We start from the raw sequence: 23,029 nt of genomic DNA, 5'->3' as shown, positions 1-23,029 counted from the left end.
TATCGAACCTGGTTCATATGGGTATTTGTGCTGAGATATGTAGGTGTAGATCCAGTTTATATTAGTATTGGGACTAGTGTATAGACCCGGTTTGTAGGAGTACTGGAGCTGATGTGAAGGGCCATAGCCAGGATCTGAGTTTTAGACATTAAAAAAAAAAGTTGAAGCTCATTTACTGCATTTCTATACAATTTAAAAACTAAAATTCTATTTGGAGAACAAGGTCTATACCCGTTGTATTCGGCGCATGTGACTAATAAAATTTGGTTTGATTTGATTTGAAAACGATTGTAATCATTTCCCGGTTTGACCGCTAGAGGTTCCTTGAGGTTCTCCAGGGTTCATCGGTTCAACACTAATTCTAAGAGTGTACTATGTACACTAAGACCATTCACTCTCCTATTACTATCTGGGTACAAAAAATATAAATAACACGTCTTTGAATGTTATTGTAAGGGTGGACATTGGAGTTGATGATCATTGATTAGTAATATGTCCACGAATTCCTGTCTGTCACATGAACTGATTGGGATGGTAGTTGCTTCTAGAGAATCAAGTCTATCACTCTACTCCAGCCAAAATGTGTTAACCCCCACAAATTGGACCATGGTTTTGTATTTGACCCCTCCTGCAGAAGCTGATTTTGATTAGGAGTAAGGAGCTGAGGGAGAAGGGTGTGTACCGGGTGTTGGACTGGGTGGAGGCAGAGAGGCCCGACAGCATCAAGCTGTTCTGGAACTGTGTGTTCAGGGATCACCTCCTGCAGCAGTACCCCACGTTACGCCTGCTACGAAACCGCCTGCTGGACGGTCAGTTCTGGAGCCTTCACTCTTATTACTCTCTTATTATGGCCTTATTATGGCATTTGTATGGATAGGCTAATATCTATATATAATTCTAACTCCTAGTATAATATAAATATAGTCTCAATGGTGGATACTTTGAAGTTGAGGTTCAAAGCCCTGTCTTATTTGTATTTCTAATAATTATTTATTAGGTGTACATGAATTAGGTTGCATGGTTTGCTCAATGTTGCCACCAATCCCTTGTAGGGTCGTTCACATTCTATGAGAAACTGCCGGAGAAGGTGGAGAAGGAAGAGGAGGAGGATAAGAAGAAGAAGGCTTCAGCGGGTGGAGGAGAGGAGGAGGAGGAGAAGTCAGGAAGGAAAAAGAGGAAACAGAAAAAGAGAAGTGCGAGTGCGGATGAGGAGCGGCCCAACACATCCGCCCAGTCCACCCCCAGTCAGAAGAGGAAAGTCCAGAGGCTCAAATACTGTGAGTCCCCGGCTTATGTTCCCTGGGGTAAAAGAGGAGGCCTTGAGTAGGAAAGTCTAAAGTACCTCTAACTTCAAACAGACATTTTCTTGAGTAAATATTGACTCTTGAATTCATAGGGTAAGAAGTAGGTTTATTGTTTTGGCGGGGTGAAATATATTAATTTTTTATTTCAAGACAAATCTTAATGACTGTCCCCAATGTGTCCCCATGCAGGCTCTCCTTTCAGGAAGGGGAGAAAGCTGACATCTGGACCTGGCCAATCTACAAGAGCCAGCTCCCAGTCACCTGTGGGGAAAAAGAAGGCATGCTCAACAGGGACAAGCTGGCCAAAGGTAGGTCATAACAAGGACTTTATATGATGTGTTTGTGTGTAATGATGGATGTGGTTTGGCTGAATAACCTTCCCTGAGACCTTAAAAGTGACAATCTGCAGTTGCTACATCCATTTTTGGACTTACACATTTATGATATGTGCCCATTGATTCTTGAAGAATATAACTCATGAACTTAGTTCAACTGTTTTACACCATCAGAACAAAATGCTGTATACGCTTGTTTTACTCCAATGTTTGTAAACAAAGTACATGTAAACAAATTACGTATACCCTCAAAACATGGTTAATGCTATATTGTTAATAGCATGGATGGTCGGTCCTTGCCTGTTAACTCTATAGGTAACATGCAACCATGGTGAATGTGACTGTAGCCTACATCAAATGTTGCAATGGTTGTCATGCAGGTGAATGAGGACCCAAAAGCGACTTGGCGAAAACAGAGTCTTTAATCCAGTAAAGTAATTCTACAAACATAAGACATAATTCCACTCGTAATGACGAGAACAGACTGGAGACTCGATTAAGAACTGCAGGTTGCCTCGGGAAGGCACTTGAACCTAGCAGACTCAGACACCTGCTCTCCACGCAGCATCTGAGGGAAACACGACACGACAGGGCGATACACAGACACAGCACGGTGAACAATAGACAAGGATCCGACAGGGCAGAAACGGAAAACAAGGGGAGAAATAGGGACTCTAATCAGGGAAAAGAATAGGGAACAGGTGTGGGAAGACTAAATGATTGATTAGGGGAATAGGAACAGCTGGGAGCAGGAACGGAACGATAGAGAGAAGAGAGAGAGGAAGGGAGAGAGAAAAAGGGGAACGAACCTAAAAAGACCAGCAGGGGGAAAATGAACAGAGGAAAAAGCAAAATGACAAGACAATCTAAGACAAAACATGACAGTACCCCCCCACTCACCGAGCGCCTCCTGGCGCACACGAGGAGGAATCCTGGCGGCAACGGAGGAAATCATCAATGAGTGAACGGTCCAGCACGTCCCGAGACGGAACCCAACTCCTCTCCTCAGGACCGTAACCCTCCCAATCCACTAAGTATTGGTGACCCCGTCCCCGAGAACGCATGTCCATGATCCTACGTACCTTGTAAATAGGTGCGCTCTCGACAAGGACGGGAGGGGGGAGGGAAGACGAACGGGGGTGCGAAGAAAGGGCTTGACACAGGAGACATGGAAGACAGGATGGACGCGACGAAGATGTCGCGGAAGAAGCAGTCGCACAGCGACAGGATTGACGACCTGGGAGACACGGAACGGACCAATGAACCGCGGAGTCAACTTACGAGAAGCTGTCGTAAGAGGAAGGTTGCGAGTGGAAAGCCACACTCTCTGGCCGCAACAATACCTTGGACTCTTAATCCTGCGTTTATTGGCGGCTCTCACAGTCTGTGCCCTGTAACGGCAAAGTGCAGACCTCACCCTCCTCCAGGTGCGCTCACAACGTTGGACAAACGCTTGAGCGGAGGGAACGCTGGACTCGGCAAGCTGGGAAGAGAACAGAGGAGGCTGGTAACCCAGACTACTCTGAAACGGAGATAACCCGGTAGCAGACGAAGGAAGCGAGTTGTGAGCGTATTCTGCCCAGGGGAGCTGTTCTGCCCAAGACGCAGGGTTTCTGAAAGAAAGGCTGCGTAGTATGCGACCAATCGTCTGATTGGCCCTCTCTGCTTGACCGTTAGACTGGGGATGAAACCCGGAAGAGAGACTGACGGACGCACCAATCAAACGACAGAACTCCCTCCAAAACTGTGACGTGAATTGCGGGCCTCTGTCTGAAACGGCGTCTAACGGGAGGCCATGAATTCTGAACACATTCTCGATGATGATTTGTGCCGTCTCCTTAGCGGAAGGAAGTTTAGCGAGGGGAATGAAATGTGCCGCCTTAGAGAACCTATCGACAACCGTAAGAATCACAGTCTTCCCCGCAGACAAAGGCAGACCGGTAATGAAGTCTAGGGCGATGTGAGACCATGGTCGAGAAGGAATGGGGAGCGGTCTGAGACGACCGGCAGGAGGAGAGTTACCCGACTTAGTCTGCGCGCAGTCCGAACAAGCAGCCACGAAACGGCGCGTGTCACGCTCCTGAGTCGGCCACCAAAAGCGCTGGCGAATAGACGCAAGAGTGCCTCGAACACCGGGATGACCAGCTAACTTGGCAGAGTGAGCCCACTGAAGAACAGCCAGACGAGTGGAAACAGGAACGAAAAGGAGGTTACTAGGACAAGCGCGCGGCAACGCAGTGTGCGTGAGTGCTTGCTTAACCTGTCTTTCAATTCCCCAGACTGTCAACCCGACAACACGCCCATAAGGAAGAATCCCCTCGGGATCAGTAGAAGCCACAGAAGAACTAAACAGACGGGATAAGGCATCAGGCTTGGTGTTTTTGCTACCCGGACGGTAAGAAATCACAAACTCGAAACGAGCGAAAAATAACGCCCAACGAGCTTGACGGGCATTAAGTCGTTTGGCAGAACGGATATACTCAAGGTTCTTATGGTCTGTCCAAACGACAAAAGGAACGGTCGCCCCCTCCAACCACTGTCGCCATTCGCCTAGGGCTAAGCGGATGGCGAGCAGTTCGCGGTTACCCACATCATAGTTGCGTTCAGATGGCGACAGGCGATGAGAAAAATAAGCGCAAGGATGAACCTTATCGTCAGACTGGAAGCGCTGGGATAGAATGGCTCCCACGCCTACCTCTGAAGCGTCAACCTCGACAATGAATTGTCTAGTGACGTCAGGAGTAACGAGGATAGGAGCGGACGTAAAACGTTCTTTTAGAAGATCAAAAGCTCCCTGGGCGGAACCGGACCACTTAAAACACGTCTTGACAGAAGTAAGAGCTGTGAGAGGGGCAGCAACTTGACCGAAATTACGAATGAAACGCCGATAGAAATTAGCGAAACCTAAAAAGCGCTGCAACTCGACACGTGACCTTGGAACGGGCCAATCACTGACAGCTTGGACCTTAGCGGAATCCATCTGAATGCCTTCAGCGGAAATAACGGAACCGAGAAAAGTAACGGATGAGACATGAAAAGAGCACTTCTCAGCCTTCACGTAGAGACAATTCTCTAAAAGGCGCTGTAGAACACGTCGAACGTGCTGAACATGAATCTCGAGTGACGGTGAAAAAATCAGGATATCGTCAAGATAGACAAAAACAAAGATGTTCAGCATGTCTCTCAGAACATCATTAACTAATGCCTGAAAAACAGCTGGCGCATTGGCGAGACCAAACGGCAGAACCCGGTACTCAAAATGCCCTAACGGAGTGTTAAACGCCGTTTTCCACTCGTCCCCCTCTCTGATGCGCACGAGATGGTAAGCGTTACGAAGGTCCAACTTAGTAAAGCACCTGGCTCCCTGCAGAATCTCGAAGGCTGATGACATAAGGGGAAGCGGATAACGATTCTTAACCGTTATGTCATTCAGCCCTCGATAATCCACGCAGGGGCGCAGAGTACCGTCCTTTTTCTTAACAAAAAGAACCCCGCCCCGGCCGGAGAGGAAGAAGGCACTATGGTACCGGCGTCAAGAGACACAGATAAATAATCCTTGAGAGCCTTACGTTCGGGAGCCGACAGAGAGTATAGTCTACCCCGAGGAGGAGTGGTCCCCGGAAGGAGATCAATACTACAATCATACGACCGGTGAGGAGGAAGGGAGTTGGCTCGGGACCGACTGAAGACCGTGCGCAGATCATGATATTCCTCCGGCACTCCTGTCAAATCGCCAGGTTCCTCCTGAGAAGTGGGGACAGAAGAAATGGGAGGAATGGCAGACATTAAACACTTCACATGACAAGAAACGTTCCAGGATAGGATAGAATTACTAGACCAATTAATAGAAGGATTATGACATACTAGCCAGGGATGACCCAAAACAACAGGTGTAAAAGGTGAACGAAAAATCAAAAAATAAATAGTCTCACTGTGGTTACCAGATACTGTGAGAGTTAAAGGTAGTGTCTCAAATCTGATACTGGGAAGATGACTACCATCTAAGGCAAACATGGGCGTAGGCTTGTCTAACTGTCTGAAAGGAATGTCATGTTTCCGAGCCCATGCTTCGTCCATGAAACAACCCTCAGCCCCCGAGTCAATCAAGGCACTGCATGTAGCACCCGAACCGGTCCAGCGTAGATGGACCGACATAGTAGTACAGGATCTAGATGAAGAGACCTGAGTAGTAGCGCTCACCAGTAGCCCTCCGCTTACTGATGAGCTCTGGCCTTTTACTGGACATGAATTGACAAAATGTCCATCAAATCCGCAATAGAGGCACAGGCGGTTGGTGATCCTTCGTTCCCTCTCCTTAGTCGAGATGCGAATACCTCCCAGCTGCATGGGCTCAGTCTCTGAGCCAGAGGAGGGAGATGGTTGCGATGCGGAGCAGGGAAACACCGTTGACGCGAGCTCTCTTCCACAAGCTTGGTGACGAAGATCTACCCGTCGTTCTATGCGGATGGCGAGAGCAATCAAAGAGTCCACACTGGAAGGAACCTCCCGAGAGAGAATCTCATCTTTGACCACTGCGTGGAGTCCCTCCAGAAAACGAGCGAGCAGCGCCGGCTCGTTCCAGTCACTAGAGGCAGCAAGAGTGCGAAACTCTATAGAGTAATCCGTTATGGATCGATCACCTTGGCATAGGGAAGTCAGGGCCCTAGAAGCCTCCCTACCAAAAACTGAACGGTCAAAAACCCGAATCATCTCCTCTTTAAAGTTCTGGTAATTGTTTGAACAATCAGCCCTTGCCTCCCAGATAGCTGTGCCCCACTCTCGAGCCCGGCCAGTAAGGAGTGAAATGACGTAAGCAACCCGAGCTCTCTCGCTAGAGTATGTGTTGGGTTGGAGAGAGAACACAATATCACACTGAGTGAGAAAGGAGCGGCACTCCGTGGGCTGCCCGGAGTAGCAAGGTGGGTTATTAACCCTAGGTTCCGGAGGCTCGGCAGGCCAGGAAGTAACAGGTGGCACGAGACGAAGACTCTGGAACTGTCCAGAGAGGTCGGAAACCTGAGTGGCCAGGTTCTCCACGGCATGGCGAGCAGCAGACAATTCCTGCTCGTGTCTGCCGAGCATGGCTCCTTGGATCTCGATGGCAGTGTTACGAACGTCTGTAGTCGCTGGGTCCATTCTTTGGTCGGATCCTTCTGTCATGCAGGTGAATGAGGACCCAAAAGCGACTTGGCGAAAACAGAGTCTTTAATCCAGTAAAGTAATTCTACAAACATAAGACATAATTCCACTCGTAATGACGAGAACAGACTGGAGACTCGATCAAGAACTGCAGGTTGCCTCGGGAAGGCACTTGAACCTAGCAGACTCAGACACCTGCTCTCCACGCAGCATCTGAGGGAAACACGACACGACAGGGCGATACACAGACACAGCACGGTGAACAATAGACAAGGATCCGACAGGGCAGAAACGGAAAACAAGGGGAGAAATAGGGACTCTAATCAGGGAAAAGAATAGGGAACAGGTGTGGGAAGACTAAATGATTGATTAGGGGAATAGGAACAGCTGGGAGCAGGAACGGAACGATAGAGAGAAGAGAGAGAGGAAGGGAGAGAGAAAAAGGGGAACGAACCTAAAAAGACCAGCAGGGGGAAAATGAACAGAGGAAAAAGCAAAATGACAAGACAATCTAAGACAAAACATGACAGGTAAAAAGTTGGATATCATTTTCACCTGGCAACATTGCCTACAACAGGAGGTTGGTGGCATCTTAATTGGGAGAACGGGCTCATGGTAATGGATGGAGTGGGATGATTGGAATGGTATTAAAAACATCAAACACATGGTTTCCATCCGTTCAGCCATTATTATGAGCCGTCCTCCCCTCAACAGCATCCACTGTTGCCTACTCTAATATGTTGGCATGCATATTTTTTTTAAACCAATTCTGATGGTTGTTTAAAGCGGAATTTTGACAATATTACCGTTATATCAAAACTCTCGTCACTCCCATTTAACAACTCTGAATCGCTTTGGCACACAAGTGTTACGATTAACTAGGAGTGGTGGGTGGAATCAGGCGCAGAGAGCAGGGTTCAGTTTTTCTTTCAAATTTATTCCCCAGCGAAACAAAACAGTCACGCCAACACACAGGGCGTATATAAGTTACCAGTCCAAACAACAGGACAAAATAGTCCGGAGAATAAATACACGAATAACTCACACCATCAAACACAGAGTAACACAAACAAGCCCGCACAAATACCCAGCGGGCCTAGTGCCCTTAAATACCCTACAAACAAACCCTAATACAAAACAGGTGTACCCAATTACCCAATAACCCAAAACAAACGGAAAGGGAATCGATGGTAGCTAATAGGCCGGTGACGACGACCACCGAGCACCGCCCGAACAGGAAGAGGCACCATCTTCGGCAAGGTTCGTGATAACAAGGCATCAAGTCACTTGCAGATAATGTTGCAAACAACGTTGTAAACAATGTTTGAAAGGTCTATCATTTTCATCGAACACAATCAAATTTAACATAAGCCGTAGATGCCATCAATTGCCCAATTTATAGGCATCCAATTTAAACAGATTTTTTAACAAAGTGACGTTGGATAACTTGAAATTGACATGATGTGAATAAATAAATAATCAAAAGAAAAACTTGTTTATTTATTAGCCTAGTGTTTATAAGTATTTAGGCATATACTTGTGGAATTGGCCTCGTGAAATCATTGTCAAATGCTCAAGAGATACTGTTACATGTACAGTAGGTCTAGATCATTTATGGATTGATCATATACAGCAGAAATATCAAAACATTATTTTAACAACTCCAAAGTAATTGCATGTGGCGCAGGAACCACTGACTCGCTGCATTTTTCTATTATCAAGACACCTGCTGGTAACTCTTAACTTGTTAGGACAGGTGTCCTAAAAATCTGTTGATTAGGTGTGACTTTTATGATTAAGGATAGCTTTTATTTTTTACCCATCAGCACTTACAATAAATGTTCCACTCTGAGACCCTTTGTGAATACGGGCACAGATCTAGTGCATAGCCTTTAGTGGGTTAACACAGTATTGTGATGTGTAGGAGACCCAGGTTTCAATCACTGTCAGGCACATGTGTACCACAGTCTATTTGACTTTGCATGGTTTTAATTTGTGGTGGTGTGTATGATGTCTGACTTCCTCATTGGATTGTCTCAGGGGAGAGGTGCATTGTGTTTCAGGGTTCCTGGTTGATGTCTGACTTCCTTATTGGTTTGTCTCAGGGGAGAAGTGCATTGTGGTCCAGGGTCGCTGGTTCACCCCAAGTGGCTTTGAGGAGTTTGGGGGGAAGAAGAGCCGTAAGAACTGGAAGTACAGTATCCGCTGTAGAGACACCACTCTGGAAAAACTGATCCAGGTACAGCATATATTTTTATCTAATTTATTTGACCATTTAAAAACACAATTCAACCAGACGTGACAACACAGGAAAGTTGAACAGCTTGGTCACTTTTCATACTCTAATCAGGCCTATGGACAATGTTGCCATACACTACACTCTGGGATATATATATAGGTCTGTATCATATAGTCTGTATCATATACAATATCATATAGGGGAGACGGGTTGGTTGTCACACTTGTTACTCTTGTGTGTATTTCTCAGCACCAGTATATCTTACAAAACTATTTTCAATATTAGGAGAAACAGAGGTCTTGGGTTGAAATGTGGACTGACCCTTTTTATCTTCATATATAATTCCAACATGGAGTCACTGTAAGACCTTTAAACAGGTTAACATTCCCAAGGCCACAGGGTGCGTACTCAGAGCTTGCACTGACCAGCTGGCAAGTGTGTTCACTGACATTTTCAACCTCTCCCTGACCCAGTCTGTAATACCTACGTATCTTCAATCAGACCATCATAGTCCCTGTGCCCAAGAACGCCAAGGTAACCTGTCTAAATGACTATCGCCCAGTAGAACTCACATCTGTAGCCATGAAATGCTTTGAAAGGCTGGTCATGGATCACATCAACACCATCATCCCAGACACCCTGGACCCACTCCAACTCGCATACCGCCTCAACAGATCCACAGATGACGCAGTCTCAATCGCACTCCACACTGCCCTTTCCCACTTGGACAAAAGGAACACCTACTTGTGAATGCTGTTCATTGACTACAGCTCAGAGTTCGACACCATAGAACCCCCGAAGCTCATCACTAAGCTAGGTACCCTGGGACTGAACACCTCCCTCTGCAACTGGATCTTGGACTTCCTGATGGACGCGCCCAGGTGGTAAGGGTAGGCAACAACACATCTGCAACGCTGACCCTAAAGACCAGGGCACCTCAGGGGAGTGTGCTTAATCCCCTCCTGTACTCCCTGTTCACCCACGACTGCGTGACCAAGCACGACTCCAACACCATCATTAAGTTTGCCGACAGCACAACGGTAGTAGGCCTGATCACCAACGTCGTTGAGATAACCTATAGGGAGGAGATCAGAGACCTCGCAGTGTAGTGCTAGGACAACAATCTCTCCTTCAACGTCAGCAAGACAAAGGACACTGATCGTGGACTACAATAAATGGAAGGCCATGCACACCCCCATTCACATCGACAGGGCTGTAGTGGAGCCGGTCCTGAGCTTCAAGTTCCTCGGTGTCCACACCACTAAGGATCTATCATGGTCCAAACACACCAACACAGTCATGAAGAGGGCACGACAATGCCTCTTCCCACTGAGGAGGCTGAAAAAAATTGGCATGTGCCCTCAGACTACCTGCATTGACCCTTTTTTTTTGCAATAACACTCTTGCACTGATTCTATGCACACAACCTGGACCTGGACCCACACATTCACACATACTTACACTGACTCCTTGACACACACATACAAACAACTTTTAATTGATTTTATCACATTTTTTCTCCCCAATTTCGTGATATCCAATTGGTAGTTACAGTCTTGTCCCATCGCTGCAACTCCCGTACGGTCTCGGGAGAGGCAAAGGTCGAGAGCCACGCGTCCTCCGAAACACGACCCGCCAAGCCATACTGCTTCTTGACACACTGCTCGCTTAACCCGGAAGCCAGTCGCACCACTGTGTCGGAGGAAACACCGTACAGCTGGTGACCTGAAGTAAGCGTGCATGCGCCCGGCCACCACAGTCGCTAGATGGGACAAGGACATCCCAGCTGGCCAAACCTTCCCCTATCCCAGACGACGCTGGGCCAATTGTGTGTCGTCTCATGGGTCTCCCGGTTGCGGCTGGCTGCAACACAGCCCAGGATTCAAACCCGGATCTGTAGTGACGCCTTCATAGAATGGTCTTTGATCGCCAATGACATTGTTGTGAATTGCAAAGCAGGCCGTTCATAAATTCTGAGCGTTATCATGTTCCTCAATTAATTCATGACACAGAGCGCACTCAGGACGCACAGAGCACTTCCTGACCATAGCGTCGTCAAATCATACAAATGGCAGTCAAATGAGAATTCAAATGACCATCGTTGCTAAGCTTGCTAGATAACCTAATAATAGACGAATGTCAGAATATTTTGGCTTGGTTGATGATTCGTTGATGACCAGATCAGCTCATGGATAACTATTTTGAAGAGTGCAAATAGTTTAAATATCAAGGTATCTTAATATCCATATCTACTCTCATATCATTTGTTGATCACACATTCTCTACCGAAGTTCTCATATGGGCAGTAAGTACGAGACAGCGCAGAGAAGAGGGGGACATGTTATAACGGTATTTTGACATGCGTAGGCGAGAGACGTGCTTTCAGATTGCAACCTTATGTGTCACCAAATTAAGTTACGAATTTTTCATGCATGACAGGAGTCAGGATTTGGGGTTTCAGTGGGATAGGGACTGGATAGGAAAATAGCCTAGGCTCTAGGACAGGAGAAGATAACAATTCAGAGGCATGAGGGAAAAGGCTAACAGACTTCATGTCTGTGAACAGAGACTCATATGTAGTGAATTTTATTTGATTTTATTTTACCTTTATTTTACTAGGCAAGTCAGTTAAGAACAAATTCTTATTTTCAATGACGGCCTAGGAACAGTGGGTTAACTGCCTGTTCAGGGGCGGAACGACATATTTGTACCTTGCAACCTTACGGTTATTAGTCCAACGCTCTAACTCTGCCGCCCCATGTGCATAGACATATCAAATTTGTGACTCTCTGAAGAGTCACAATGACAGCTCAAGAGGCACACTTTCTTTTATAGGCTATATACTGTAGGGATTTCCTGTAGGGTTTATTAACTGCATTCGGGTCGCATGTGCAGACCGGTAGTGTCAATTAAGTGTGAGCTTTGAATTCATGCCGACTTTGTGTGAAGTAAATACGCTAGGCTAAAGGCTGGCCTCAGCCGGATCGTCGGGCTTCCATGCCTCAGCCGGCTCACCAGGCTCTCATGCTCCTGCTGGTTCGTTGGGCTTCCATACCACACCCGGCTTGCCCAGCGCCCATGTCTCGGCCGGTTCTCCCAGGTGGGGGGGTACTGTAACATCTGCTCCTGCTTCCCCCCCCCTAGCGCTTGAGGGCGCCAGGCTGCCCAACATCACGCGCTCCTATCATCCATTACGCACACCTGCCTTCCCTCGTCACGCGCATCAGCGATATTGGACTCACCTGACTCACCCATCACTTGTTATTACCTCTCCTATATTTGTCAGTTCCCCAGCTCTGTTCCCCGCTTCTGCATTGATTGTTTTTTGTCATTGTTTTCTTTTATGCTGACGCTGTTCCTGTCTCATTCCATGTCCGTTATTTCTTAAATGTTTGACTCCCCTTACCTGCTTTGTCTCTCCAGCGTCATCCATGTGACAGAGAGGTTCAATGCTTTAATATTGAATCATTTCAGCCCCCTGAATTCATATTCATTATATAAATACGCATGTTTCATTTTGCCTTGCTTACCATTCCAAATAAAGTGGAATATTTTTTGTTCATAGATTTTATTTTTTTAAATCGTTCGGTGTTGGCAGGGCCATAAGTAAATCGATAAACTGGGATAATGACTAAATCATTTAAGATGCTAGTTCACGTAGCTTGACCTAGGGACTCAGAAATAGGTTTGAAATATAGCTCTCCCTTTCCTGTTTTCAACAAACGTACCTGTTCATGGATACTCCCATAATTAAAACATTTACGAAGAAATATCACACTTTTCCCCCCTTGTACCTATAAGAAACATAACTTCCCCTCACCTCAATGTTTTGTCGTGCTGACATGAATTGGCCAGGTGAATGAGTTCTGTCGAAGAATTCACACATTTTAACTTAAACATTACACAGCGCCATTTAGATTGGTAGTAATTAGCACGGTGACAACCAACCCGTGAGACAACCACCCCCGGTCTCCCCTAATCTTACCACAGCATATCGGTTTATCATTACATATACCAGAACATTGGGCCAGACAGAGCAACAAACTATAGCTATACATTATACCCTTTTTGTTTTTCTGTAAAGAAACTAACTGTACAGGTATTTCACTGATATGTCATTCAACACTAAAAAGCAATGGCTGTCTCCCTTTCTCTACCCCCCCCAATCACCATCCTACCCACCTCAGGAAGGCCATTTAACTTCACCAGACTTTAAAAGAAGAAAGATTGCACAGGTATGAGACCATCATCTGGATCAACAATTATAATTAGACTATTTAGTTGTGCAAATGCCCTCAAATGCTTACTACATCCACATCATACTGTATATCTATATAACAGTTCACCCACATCATTCTATGTCAAAAATGACTTTATAATAACTGAATAAAAAAAATGTATCCTTGCTTTTATCAACCAAATATAATCCAGGTCCTCACTAATTAATAGAATGGTAACACATCATGGCAATTCGGTTTTTGTAAGTAGAGGCTTATACCATACTGGGCATGGAAAGATGTGGAACCATTGAAAATGTAAAGAAAGTGCTGCATCGTCATAGCATCTGAATACATGTTGTTTATGAATGTAAGTCACCTTACCATATTAGATAAAGAAGAGTCTATTATGTTTATTATACAACTGGTCTGTCTATTTTCTCCTTTCTAGGCCAAGAGAGCACTGTTTTCCTCCAACCAATCAGCGGGCTCAATTACAGGTATGTACACCAATCACAACTCAATGGAATCTTTCTGAATCCTTTAAAAATGACTATCTGGTAAAGGGGATGATGTCTCTCTAAAGGGAGAGAGGGAGACAACATGGAGATAAAGAATAACAAAATATATTTATTAACTGAAGTAAAGTAAATACAATTAACAATGGTTTGTGTTTAGTCAGTAGTGTAAGTGAGTGGTCGCGTGTGTACATGTGATAATTAGGGGTGTTGAACGGTGCCAATTCAAACAAACCAAATCTGTCTGTGTCTGCATGGAGAGTCTCCCCAATGAATGTGGAAGAAGTCTATTTATCCTGGGACACACCTGGGCCCAGGTGTTTCCCATGTAGCTGACGACCCTCCCAACTCCGCCCACCGGCATCCTAATAAGGAAACAAGAACAAAGAGAGAATACGGCAGACGGAGTGGGAGGGTCGTCACAGTTGCTGTAAGGTTTTTGACCCTAAACGTCTTTATTTATCTTTACTTCAGGATCTGAGGAGGATGATGATGAGGAGGAAGAGGAGGAAGAAGAAGCTGAGCAGGAAAGAGAGGAAGGAGAGAGAGAAGAGCAGGCAAATACTGCTGGAGGAGAGAGCAGTGCAGGAGTCAGCCATGGTGTTGTGAAAAAGTGTGTCTTCAAAGTCACCTGTGGAGCCATCAATGGAATGCTACATAAGGATCGGTTTGCATCCGGTACATATTTTATTCTCTCAAGGTTGAATAAACTTAAGAAAATCCTATAGCTATTGCCATGTCTCCAACTATTGGAGGTACTGGAGACACTTTTACATGTTGGCAACCCTCTTTCTCTGGCTGCACCTCAAATACCGCCCACACTTAGTGCTTTTATCAAGCAGAAAACCCATTTCAGCTGATCCACAAGGCCATGAGATGTGACTGTATAGTTCTCTTAAGGAAAAGCAGCTTCAGTCAGACTGCTTTCACTGGGAGAGCTTCCCATGTCTGGAACTCGCTGCCTTCAGACACACGTAACTGTGCAACACACAACCTGTCTGTAGTTTGTGAGGTGTGTAGATATTGTTTGTTCATTTTCTGTCTTTTGTTTGGTTGCTTTTTGTGTCATTGCTCTGTCTGTCTGTGTTCTAAGTGTTAGTTGTCATATGTTGCTCTCTGCTCTGTATGTGCTCATTGTCTGTCTGTACTGCCCAACGACTACGGTTGAACATTTGCTGACTGTCTAAAACTGGCACTTTTAATGAAAATGTCCCTGTAAAAATAAATGTAAATTACCAATTTTCGCTATTGTCGGTAATACACAGGTTCTTTTTCCATAGCCCTATGTCATTCTAGTCAGTTGTAGTGACCCATATTGGATTTATACTAGGGTTATAATAGGGTTTAATTTGAGTTTTTCCTTTTGCCCTTATCTTTTCTGTTGCCCCAGGGTCGTGTGGAAAGAGCATCCGTACGGAGCTGTGCTGGATGACCCCGATGAAGTTTGTGACGGAAGGGTCAGCTCTGGAAGATCCCTCCTGGAAGAAAGACATCCAGTGTGACGGGAAACCACTCAGCGTCCTCATCGAGGTACAGAGGCAAAGAGAACAGAGAGAGAGTGAGGAAAAGAGATGAGAGAGAGAGAGAGAGAGAAAGAAGTGTGTTTGGCACTTACCAACCTACTGTACTAGGAATGGCTTAAGATAGTCTGGCAGGTCTTTAAGGACCTGTGATGAAAAGGTTTAACTTCTTCAAAAACATTTTTAGTACTACTACTGTCTTTGTTTGTTTCTAATTTTCAGAGTAAGCTCTTGCACATCCACTCTCTCCTGTGTAAGTGCAAGCTGTGCAGCTCCACGGTCAAAGACCAGGTAAGTTTCCCCCTCCACCCTCAGGAATATGGTGGCACTCACTTACCAATCAGCCAATCACATTGGTTAAACAAATGCTTCAGTTGTAAAAATGAAATTCCAAGATGTTTCTTAACATTACTGTATAAGGAATGAATGAATGACATTTTCGTGTGAAATCATCAGTTGGCAACCCATCCCTTTACAGGATTTAATTGACACATAACAAACATTTCAATAATTCAGTGATAATTCTTCTGGTGTTCTGCGAAGTGTGCACCGCATAATGAAAAAATAAATCAGTACATCATAGTAGATAAGGTTATGCAAGCAATAATATTAACCCTCGATCAGTAAAAATTAGAGATATTCAACAGAAGGTATTTAAACCTGATCTCGCACAAAGAGAAGATTCAAGTGTGAGACAGGCCTACAGACACACACGTGCACTTTGCTATATTGTCACGGCTCTCGTCGTAATGAGGAGCTGACCAAAGACGCAGCATGGTAAGTGTTCATGATTCTTTATTAACCAAAACACTTGAACAAAATAACAAAGTGGAGAAAAAAAACAGTTCTGTAAGGTGCATAAACCATACAGAAAACAACTACCCACAAAACACAGGTGGGGAAAAAGGCTGCCTAAGTATGATTCCCAATCAGAGACAACGATAGACAGCTGTCCCTGATTGAGAACCATACACGGCCAAAACATAGAAATAAAGAAACTAGAATGCTCACCCTAGTCACACCCTGGCCTAACCAAAATAGAGAATAAAAGCCTCTCTATGGCCAGGGCGTGACATATATAGGAGTTAAATACTTTTAGAATGTAGTTATATGTCGCCCTTTTTCTTTTATTCCAGTCTTTATCAAAAAATTCAGCAAACAGAAATACACAATGGACAAAAAAACATTTAAGTTTCTCCTCATCGCTCAGCCACATATTTAAGGAAAGTGTAAATATCGTGCTACAAAGTGCAAAAGATTTTTGTACAAATGTTTTGTCAGACTGCTGGAAAAGGTCCGACATTTCTGTTGCCCAGGCTCCTCCTGTGAAAAGATCCCATTTGAACTTTTCTGGCAATTGGCATATCCAACAGTCTTAAAAAAATCGAATAAAATAAAATCATGATTCCCCATCTTTTGCACCAATTGACTGCACATAATAACATTTTCCGCAGGTCTTGTTCAGTTTCTGCCATCAAAATAATATAATCCGCATTTCAACATCATATCTTACTCCAGTATTTAACTGTTTAATTAATAAACATAGCAAACAGAATCGGTGATAAGGAGTCTCCTTGTTTTACACATGAGGGTGTGGGAAACCAATCTGTACGAAATTCATTAACACACAAACATGAAGTTGGTGCTTGATTGTTAACCAATCTCTTCTGTCTTGGCAGCACGATCAAGATAACGATGACGACTGCTTCATCTGTAGAAGCCAGGGCAGCTTGATATGCTGTGATAAGTGTCCTCGCTCCTTCCATCAGAGATGTCATCTTCCTAATGTGGATGACGCTATGCTGGGGTGAGAAGAGTAGTTGAGGGTTGATGAGAGAGAGAGTAAGAGAAATACATTTGATACAAGAGAGGTCTGTCTGTTCTGTGTAGGTAAACTTAGCTGTCAGCTAATTTGTGCACTATTGAAATGTGTGTTATCACAGGGATAATCGTACGTGGATGTGTACATTCTGTGTTCTGGGGGCCAGTCAGTTGTGGCGCTATCCCAAACAAATGACCTACCAGGAAGCCTTGACCTGCCGAATCTCTGACCACCTACTGGTGAGGAGCCTGTATTAATGACTACTACAATTGGGCCAATTGCCTCCAACTTCCTTCAATCAATCAATTACCCAACCTATCTGTCTGTCTGTCCATTATAGGCATCACTATATACTTGACATGAAATAATTATTCAAGATAAAATGTAAACACTCTCTGACCAGTCACGTTTACTCTGACAGGAATGCCAGTACCTCCTGCTGTGTCTGTACAAAGAGGACGAGGACAACATCTTTGTGACAGATCCTTGCATCAATGTAAGTCTGCTTGGTTCTTTCTCTCTGTGTGTGTGTGTGTGTGTGTGTGTGTGTGTGTGTGTGTGTGTGTGTGTGTGTGTGTGTGTGTGTGTGTGTGTGTGTGTGTGTGTGTGTGTGTGTGTGTGTGTGTGTGTGTGTGTGTGTGTGTGTGTGTGTGTGTGCGCGCTTATCAAAGTTCACATATATCTCCGTCTGTTTCATTGCCAGGTGAGAAACTACACCAGTGTGATAAAGACTCCGATGTGGCTGGGCAGGGTTGTGGAGAAACTGCAGCAGAATCTCTACAAAACAGTGCAACACTTTGTGTCTGACGTGATGTTTATCTTCACCAACTGTGCCACATTTAACAGGGTAAAACGGCATTACTGCAGTATCCAATGTGAAGACTCAGGGCTAACATTTTGAAAGAAAGTCTTGGAATTATGCTAGTCAACTTTACTTGTGCTAATGCATGAATAACACTTTAAACAATGTGCCTTTGCTTAATCCATAACAAAGCTGCATTAGGCTAAATGATTTGTATTTATTGTAATTCTAGTTTGTTTATTATGTTTTCTATACAAATGTGTCTGTATTTTTTTTCTGAAGGATAATGCAGAGTTCCGTGAAATGGGCGAAAGATTGAAGGATCTATTTGAGAGAGAGTTCAAGAGTACATTCAGCATTCAACTTCAGCATCCAGCTGCATCCAACAGCCAGTAGAGCCTTCATCATGTCTGTACTGTTATCTCCCTATGAGACAACAGGGAATATTCACCATGCCCTGCCTGGTCCTTCTATACAGCAGCAGCGTTGCGCAGACATTTGGTAAACGTTGCAGACATTTCTCTTCAGGTTGTTGTAAAGCCACAGCTTCGAGAATGCGAATACTACAATAGTAGCTTATGTTAGGTTTGTAGGAACATTTCTTTATATCTAATTGAAAGACGAAAACAGCCACATAGGCAGCCTATTTAGACATGGTTGAGCGAGCCAATAGCCAATTAAGTGCTTAATGTCGTTGAATATCACTGAAAAGTGAAGACTCCAGTCCTTTGACGAGGAAGACGAATCATCTCCGCTGCTTTCAGGCAAGGCGGGAGAATGCGGTCCAAATAGAAGACCATGCAGGGTATTCAACACAGCATGGGCGGCTGGCAACTAAAACGACCAGCAAACCCATTGTACTGTGTAAATTGTTGGTACTGTATAATCAGACAGACGTGGCATATTTTTCAGTCTTGTCTCACAGGAACTTTGACTTTAGAACTACTATTAGATAATAGGCAGAATCTACCGCACACCCGGAGCTGAGTAGCTAGTGAAGGTGTTGGAGGCAAAAGGCAAAACTGGAGAAACATTCAAAAGTCTTTGCCCACTTTAGAAATACTATTATGTTCTATAATGAAAGATAATTGTATTGAAAGTATGAGCTATCACAAAATAAAATGGATATTCCGGGCAAGGATCATAGGATTATTAAAACTATATTTTAGTCTGCACATTAAGCTCATTTATCTCAACATTCTCTTGCTCTCTCCATCTGTCTGTCTCATAAGAAGATGGGTGGCATTCTTGGTGAAACCATGGCACTGAGACCACCAGCAACCTACCCTAGTAACCAGCATGCAGAAACCCCTCCTCCTTTCCCAAGACAACCCCATCACCACCTGCATTCTGAAGCTCACCCCAGTTCTCTCCTACCTCCCACTAAATTAGATTTAAAAAATATTTTAAAAACACCTTATGGAACAGTGGGGACTGTGAAGCAACAAAGACATTTGCACAGACACATGCATGCATACACACACACTAACATACACATACACATGGATTTAGTACTGTAGATATGTAGTAGGGAGTAGGGGGCACACAGTGTTTTGTGAAATCTTTATCTCCATACTTTTGTGAAAGTATTGTAATGTTTTAAAAATTGTATAAACTGCCTTAATTTTGCTGGACCCCAAGAAGAGTAGCTGCTGCTTTGGCAGCAGCTAATGGGGATCAATAATAAATACAAATACCCCACGCCCATTCCCTCCCCCCTCCCACTCTACACCTTTGTCAGATCCCTCCCCCCACCCTCTTGGACACGCCCTACTCCAGGATAGCCAATAACACAGACCCTCTACAGTTTAACCCTGCTCCGGTCGCACTGCCTCCCGTGACGCCCACCATCGCTTCTCCTGCCTCACCTCCCAGGGCTCCTCCATTACCAACTTCCTAGCCCAGCAGCAGAGGAGAGCACATCCGCACATCCGCTCGGTCCTCCCCTCCCGCTCCGTGGCTCGATGACTCATTGCGAGCTCACAGAACAGGGCTCCGGGCAGCCGAGCGGAAATGGAGGAAAACTCGCCTCCCTGCGGACCTGGCATCCTTTCACTCCCTCCTCTCTACATTTTCCTCCTCTGTCTCTGCTGCTAAAGCCACTTTCTACCACGCTAAATTCCAAGCATCTGCCTCTAACCCTAGGAAGCTCTTTGCCACCTTCTCCTCCCTCCTGAATCCTCCTCCCCCCCCCCTCCTCCCTCTCTGCAGACGACTTCGTCAACCATTTTGAAAAGAAGGTCGACGACATCCGATCCTCGTTTGCTAAGTCAAACGACACCGCTGGTTCTGCTCACACTGCCCTACCCTGTGCTCTGACCTCTTTCTCCCCTCTCTCTCCAGATGAAATCTCGCGTCTTGTGACGGCCGGCCGCCCAACAACCTGCCCGCTTGACCCTATCCCCTCCCCTCTTCTCCAGACCATTTCCGGAGACCTTCTCCCTTACCTCACCTCGCTCATCAACTCATCCCTGACCGCTGGCTACGTCCCTTCCGTCTTCAAGAGAGCGAGAGTTGCACCCCTTCTGAAAAAACCTACACTCGATCCCTCCGATGTCAACAATTACAGACCAGTATCCCTTCTTTCTTTTCTCTCCAAAACTCTTGAACGTGCCGTCCTTGGCCAGCTCTCCCGCTATCTCTCTCTGAATGACCTTCTTGATCCAAATCAGTCAGGTTTCAAGACTAGTCATTCAACTGAGACTGCTCTCCTCTGTATCACGGAGGCGCTCCGCACTGCTAAAGCTAACTCTCTCTCCTCTGCTCTCATCCTTCTAGATCTATCGGCTGCCTTCGATACTGTGAACCATCAGATCCTCCTCTCCACCCTCGAGTTGGGCATCTCCGGCGCGGCCCACGCTTGGATTGCGTCCTACCTGACAGGTCGCTCCTACCAGGTGGCGTGGCGAGAATCTGTCTCCTCACCACGCGCTCTCACCACTGGTGTCCCCCAGGGCTCTGTTCTAGGCCCTCTCCTATTCTCGCTATACACCAAGTCACTTGGCTCTGTCATAACCTCACATGGTCTCTCCTATCATTGCTATGCAGACGACACACAACTAATCTTCTCCTTTCCCCCTTCTGATGACCAGGTGGCGAATCGCATCTCTGCATGTCTGGCAGACATATCAGTGTGGATGACAGATCACCACCTCAAGCTGAACCTCGGCAAGACGGAGCTGCTCTTCCTCCCGGGGAAGGACTGCCCGTTCCATGATCTCGCCATCACGGTTGACAACTCCATTGTGTCCCCCTCCCAGAGCGCTAAGAACCTTGGTGTGATCCTGGACAACACCCTGTCGTTCTCAACCAACATCAAGGCGGTGGCCCGTTCCTGTAGGTTCATGCTCTACAACATCCGCAGAGTACGACCCTGCCTCACACAGGAAGCGGCGCAGGTCCTAATCCAGGCACTTGTCATCTCCCGTCTGGATTACTGCAACTCGCTGTTGGCTGGGCTCCCTGCCTGTGCCATTAAACCCCTTCAACTCATCCAGAACGCCGCAGCCCGTCTGGTGTTCAACCTTCCCAAGTTCTCTCACGTCACCCCGCTCCTCCGTTCTCTCCACTGGCTTCCAGTTGAAGCTCGCATCCGCTACAAGACCATGGTGCTTGCCTACGGAGCTGTGAGGGGAACGGCACCTCAGTACCTCCAGGCTCTGATCAGGCCCTACACCCAAACAAGGGCACTGCGTTCATCCACCTCTGGCCTGCTCGCCTCCCTACCACTGAGGAAGTACAGTTCCCGCTCAGCCCAGTCAAAACTGTTCGCTGCTCTGGCCCCCAATGGTGGAACAAACTCCCTCACGACGCCAGGACAGCGGAGTCAATCACCACCTTCCGGAGACACCTGAAACCCCACCTCTTTAAGGAATACCTAGGATAGGATAAGTATTCCCTCTCACCCCCCCCCCCTTAAGATTTAGATGCACTATTGTAAAGTGACTGTTCCACTGGATGTCATAAGGTGAATGCACCAATTTGTAAGTCGCTCTGGATAAGAGCGTCTGCTAAATGACTTAAATGTAAATGTAAATGTAAATGAAGGCTATTCCATGTGAGAAATTGCCAAGAAACTGATGCTAGCACCAAATTAAAATAAAAAATACTATAAATATTTAACTTTCATGAAATCACAAGTGCAATACATCAAAATAAAGCTTAACTTGTTGTTAATCCAGCCACCGTTTCAGATTTCAAAAAGGTTTTACGGCGAAAGCAAACCATGCTATTATCTGAGGACAGCGCTCAGCACACAAAACATTACAAACAGTTAGCAGCCAAGTAGATTAGTCACAAAAGTCAGAAATAGCAATACAATTAATCGCTTACCTTTGATGATCTTCATATGGTTACACTCACAAGACTCCCAGTTACACAATAAATGTTTGTTTTGTTCGATAAAGTCCCTCTTTATATCCATAAACCTCCATCTTGTTGGCGCGTTTTGTTCAGCAATCCAATGGCTCAAATGTGGTCTCAAGAGGCAGATGAAAATTCCAAATAGTATCTGTAAAGTTTGTAGAAACATGTGAAACTATGTTTATAATCAAGCCTCAGGTTGTTTTTAGCCTAAATAATCGATAATAAAAGAAAAACAACGAAAGGGGCGCTAATCGGGATTGGGGACTTTCCACTGGCCTCTCATTGAAACGGCTCATTCTCCCTAATTTTTCAGAATAAAGGCCTGAAACAATGTCTAAAGACTGTTTACAGCTAGTGGAAGCCATAGGGAACGGAATTTGGGTCATATTCCTTTAAATGGTGGATAGGCTTTCAATGGAAAAACACCCATTTCAAAATAATAGCACTTCCTGGATGGATTTTCCTCAGGTTTTTGCCTGCCATTTCAGTTCTGTTATACTCACAGGCATTATTTTAACAGTTTTGGAAACTTTAGAGTGTTTTCTATCCAAATCAATTATATGCATATCCTAGCTTCTGGGCCTGAGTAGCAGGCAGTTTACTTTGGGCACGCTTTTCATCCAAAATTCCAAATGCTGCCCCCTATCCCAAAAAAGTTCATCATTGTTTCATTATTTCTTACCACAACCGGGTAGAGCTTGGCGATATGGCAAAATATTATATCATGGTATTTTTAAAAATAATTGGAACGGTATGACAGTATTTGAC

General features: G+C 45.3%; 1 protein-coding gene across 2 annotated transcripts in view; it reads left to right on the top strand.

Moving 5' to 3' along the window:
• Positions 1 to 1,135: 1,135 nt before the first annotated feature.
• Positions 1,136 to 23,029, top strand: part of LOC124015931 (nuclear body protein SP140-like protein) — a 38,517-nt gene continuing 16,623 nt past the window's right edge. The window contains exons 1-13 of one of the 2 annotated variants that reach the window (XR_006835256.1): positions 1,136 to 1,277; positions 1,494 to 1,612; positions 8,884 to 9,017; positions 13,205 to 13,252; positions 13,686 to 13,734; positions 14,227 to 14,430; positions 15,143 to 15,282; positions 15,495 to 15,563; positions 16,952 to 17,079; positions 17,216 to 17,333; positions 17,516 to 17,590; positions 17,798 to 17,941; positions 18,179 to 18,364. Coding sequence is in view for 1 of the 2 variants with exons in the window: in XM_046331417.1 (XP_046187373.1) it covers positions 1,585 to 1,612; positions 8,884 to 9,017; positions 13,205 to 13,252; positions 13,686 to 13,734; positions 14,227 to 14,430; positions 15,143 to 15,282; positions 15,495 to 15,563; positions 16,952 to 17,079; positions 17,216 to 17,333; positions 17,516 to 17,590; positions 17,798 to 17,941; positions 18,179 to 18,292 (1,251 nt within the window). In the remaining variant the exon portion in view is untranslated. Of the gene's footprint in view, positions 1,278 to 1,493; positions 1,613 to 8,883; positions 9,018 to 13,204; positions 13,253 to 13,685; positions 13,735 to 14,226; positions 14,431 to 15,142; positions 15,283 to 15,494; positions 15,564 to 16,951; positions 17,080 to 17,215; positions 17,334 to 17,515; positions 17,591 to 17,797; positions 17,942 to 18,178; positions 18,967 to 23,029 lie in introns of those variants that run through there. The other variant, XM_046331417.1, reaches the window with a different exon arrangement.

Source organism: Oncorhynchus gorbuscha, linkage group LG26 (assembly GCF_021184085.1).
Source record: "Oncorhynchus gorbuscha isolate QuinsamMale2020 ecotype Even-year linkage group LG26, OgorEven_v1.0, whole genome shotgun sequence".
NCBI lineage: Eukaryota > Metazoa > Chordata > Actinopteri > Salmoniformes > Salmonidae > Oncorhynchus > Oncorhynchus gorbuscha.
Note: the sequence above shows the minus strand (reverse complement) of the source record. Positions and strands in the feature narration are given on the sequence as shown.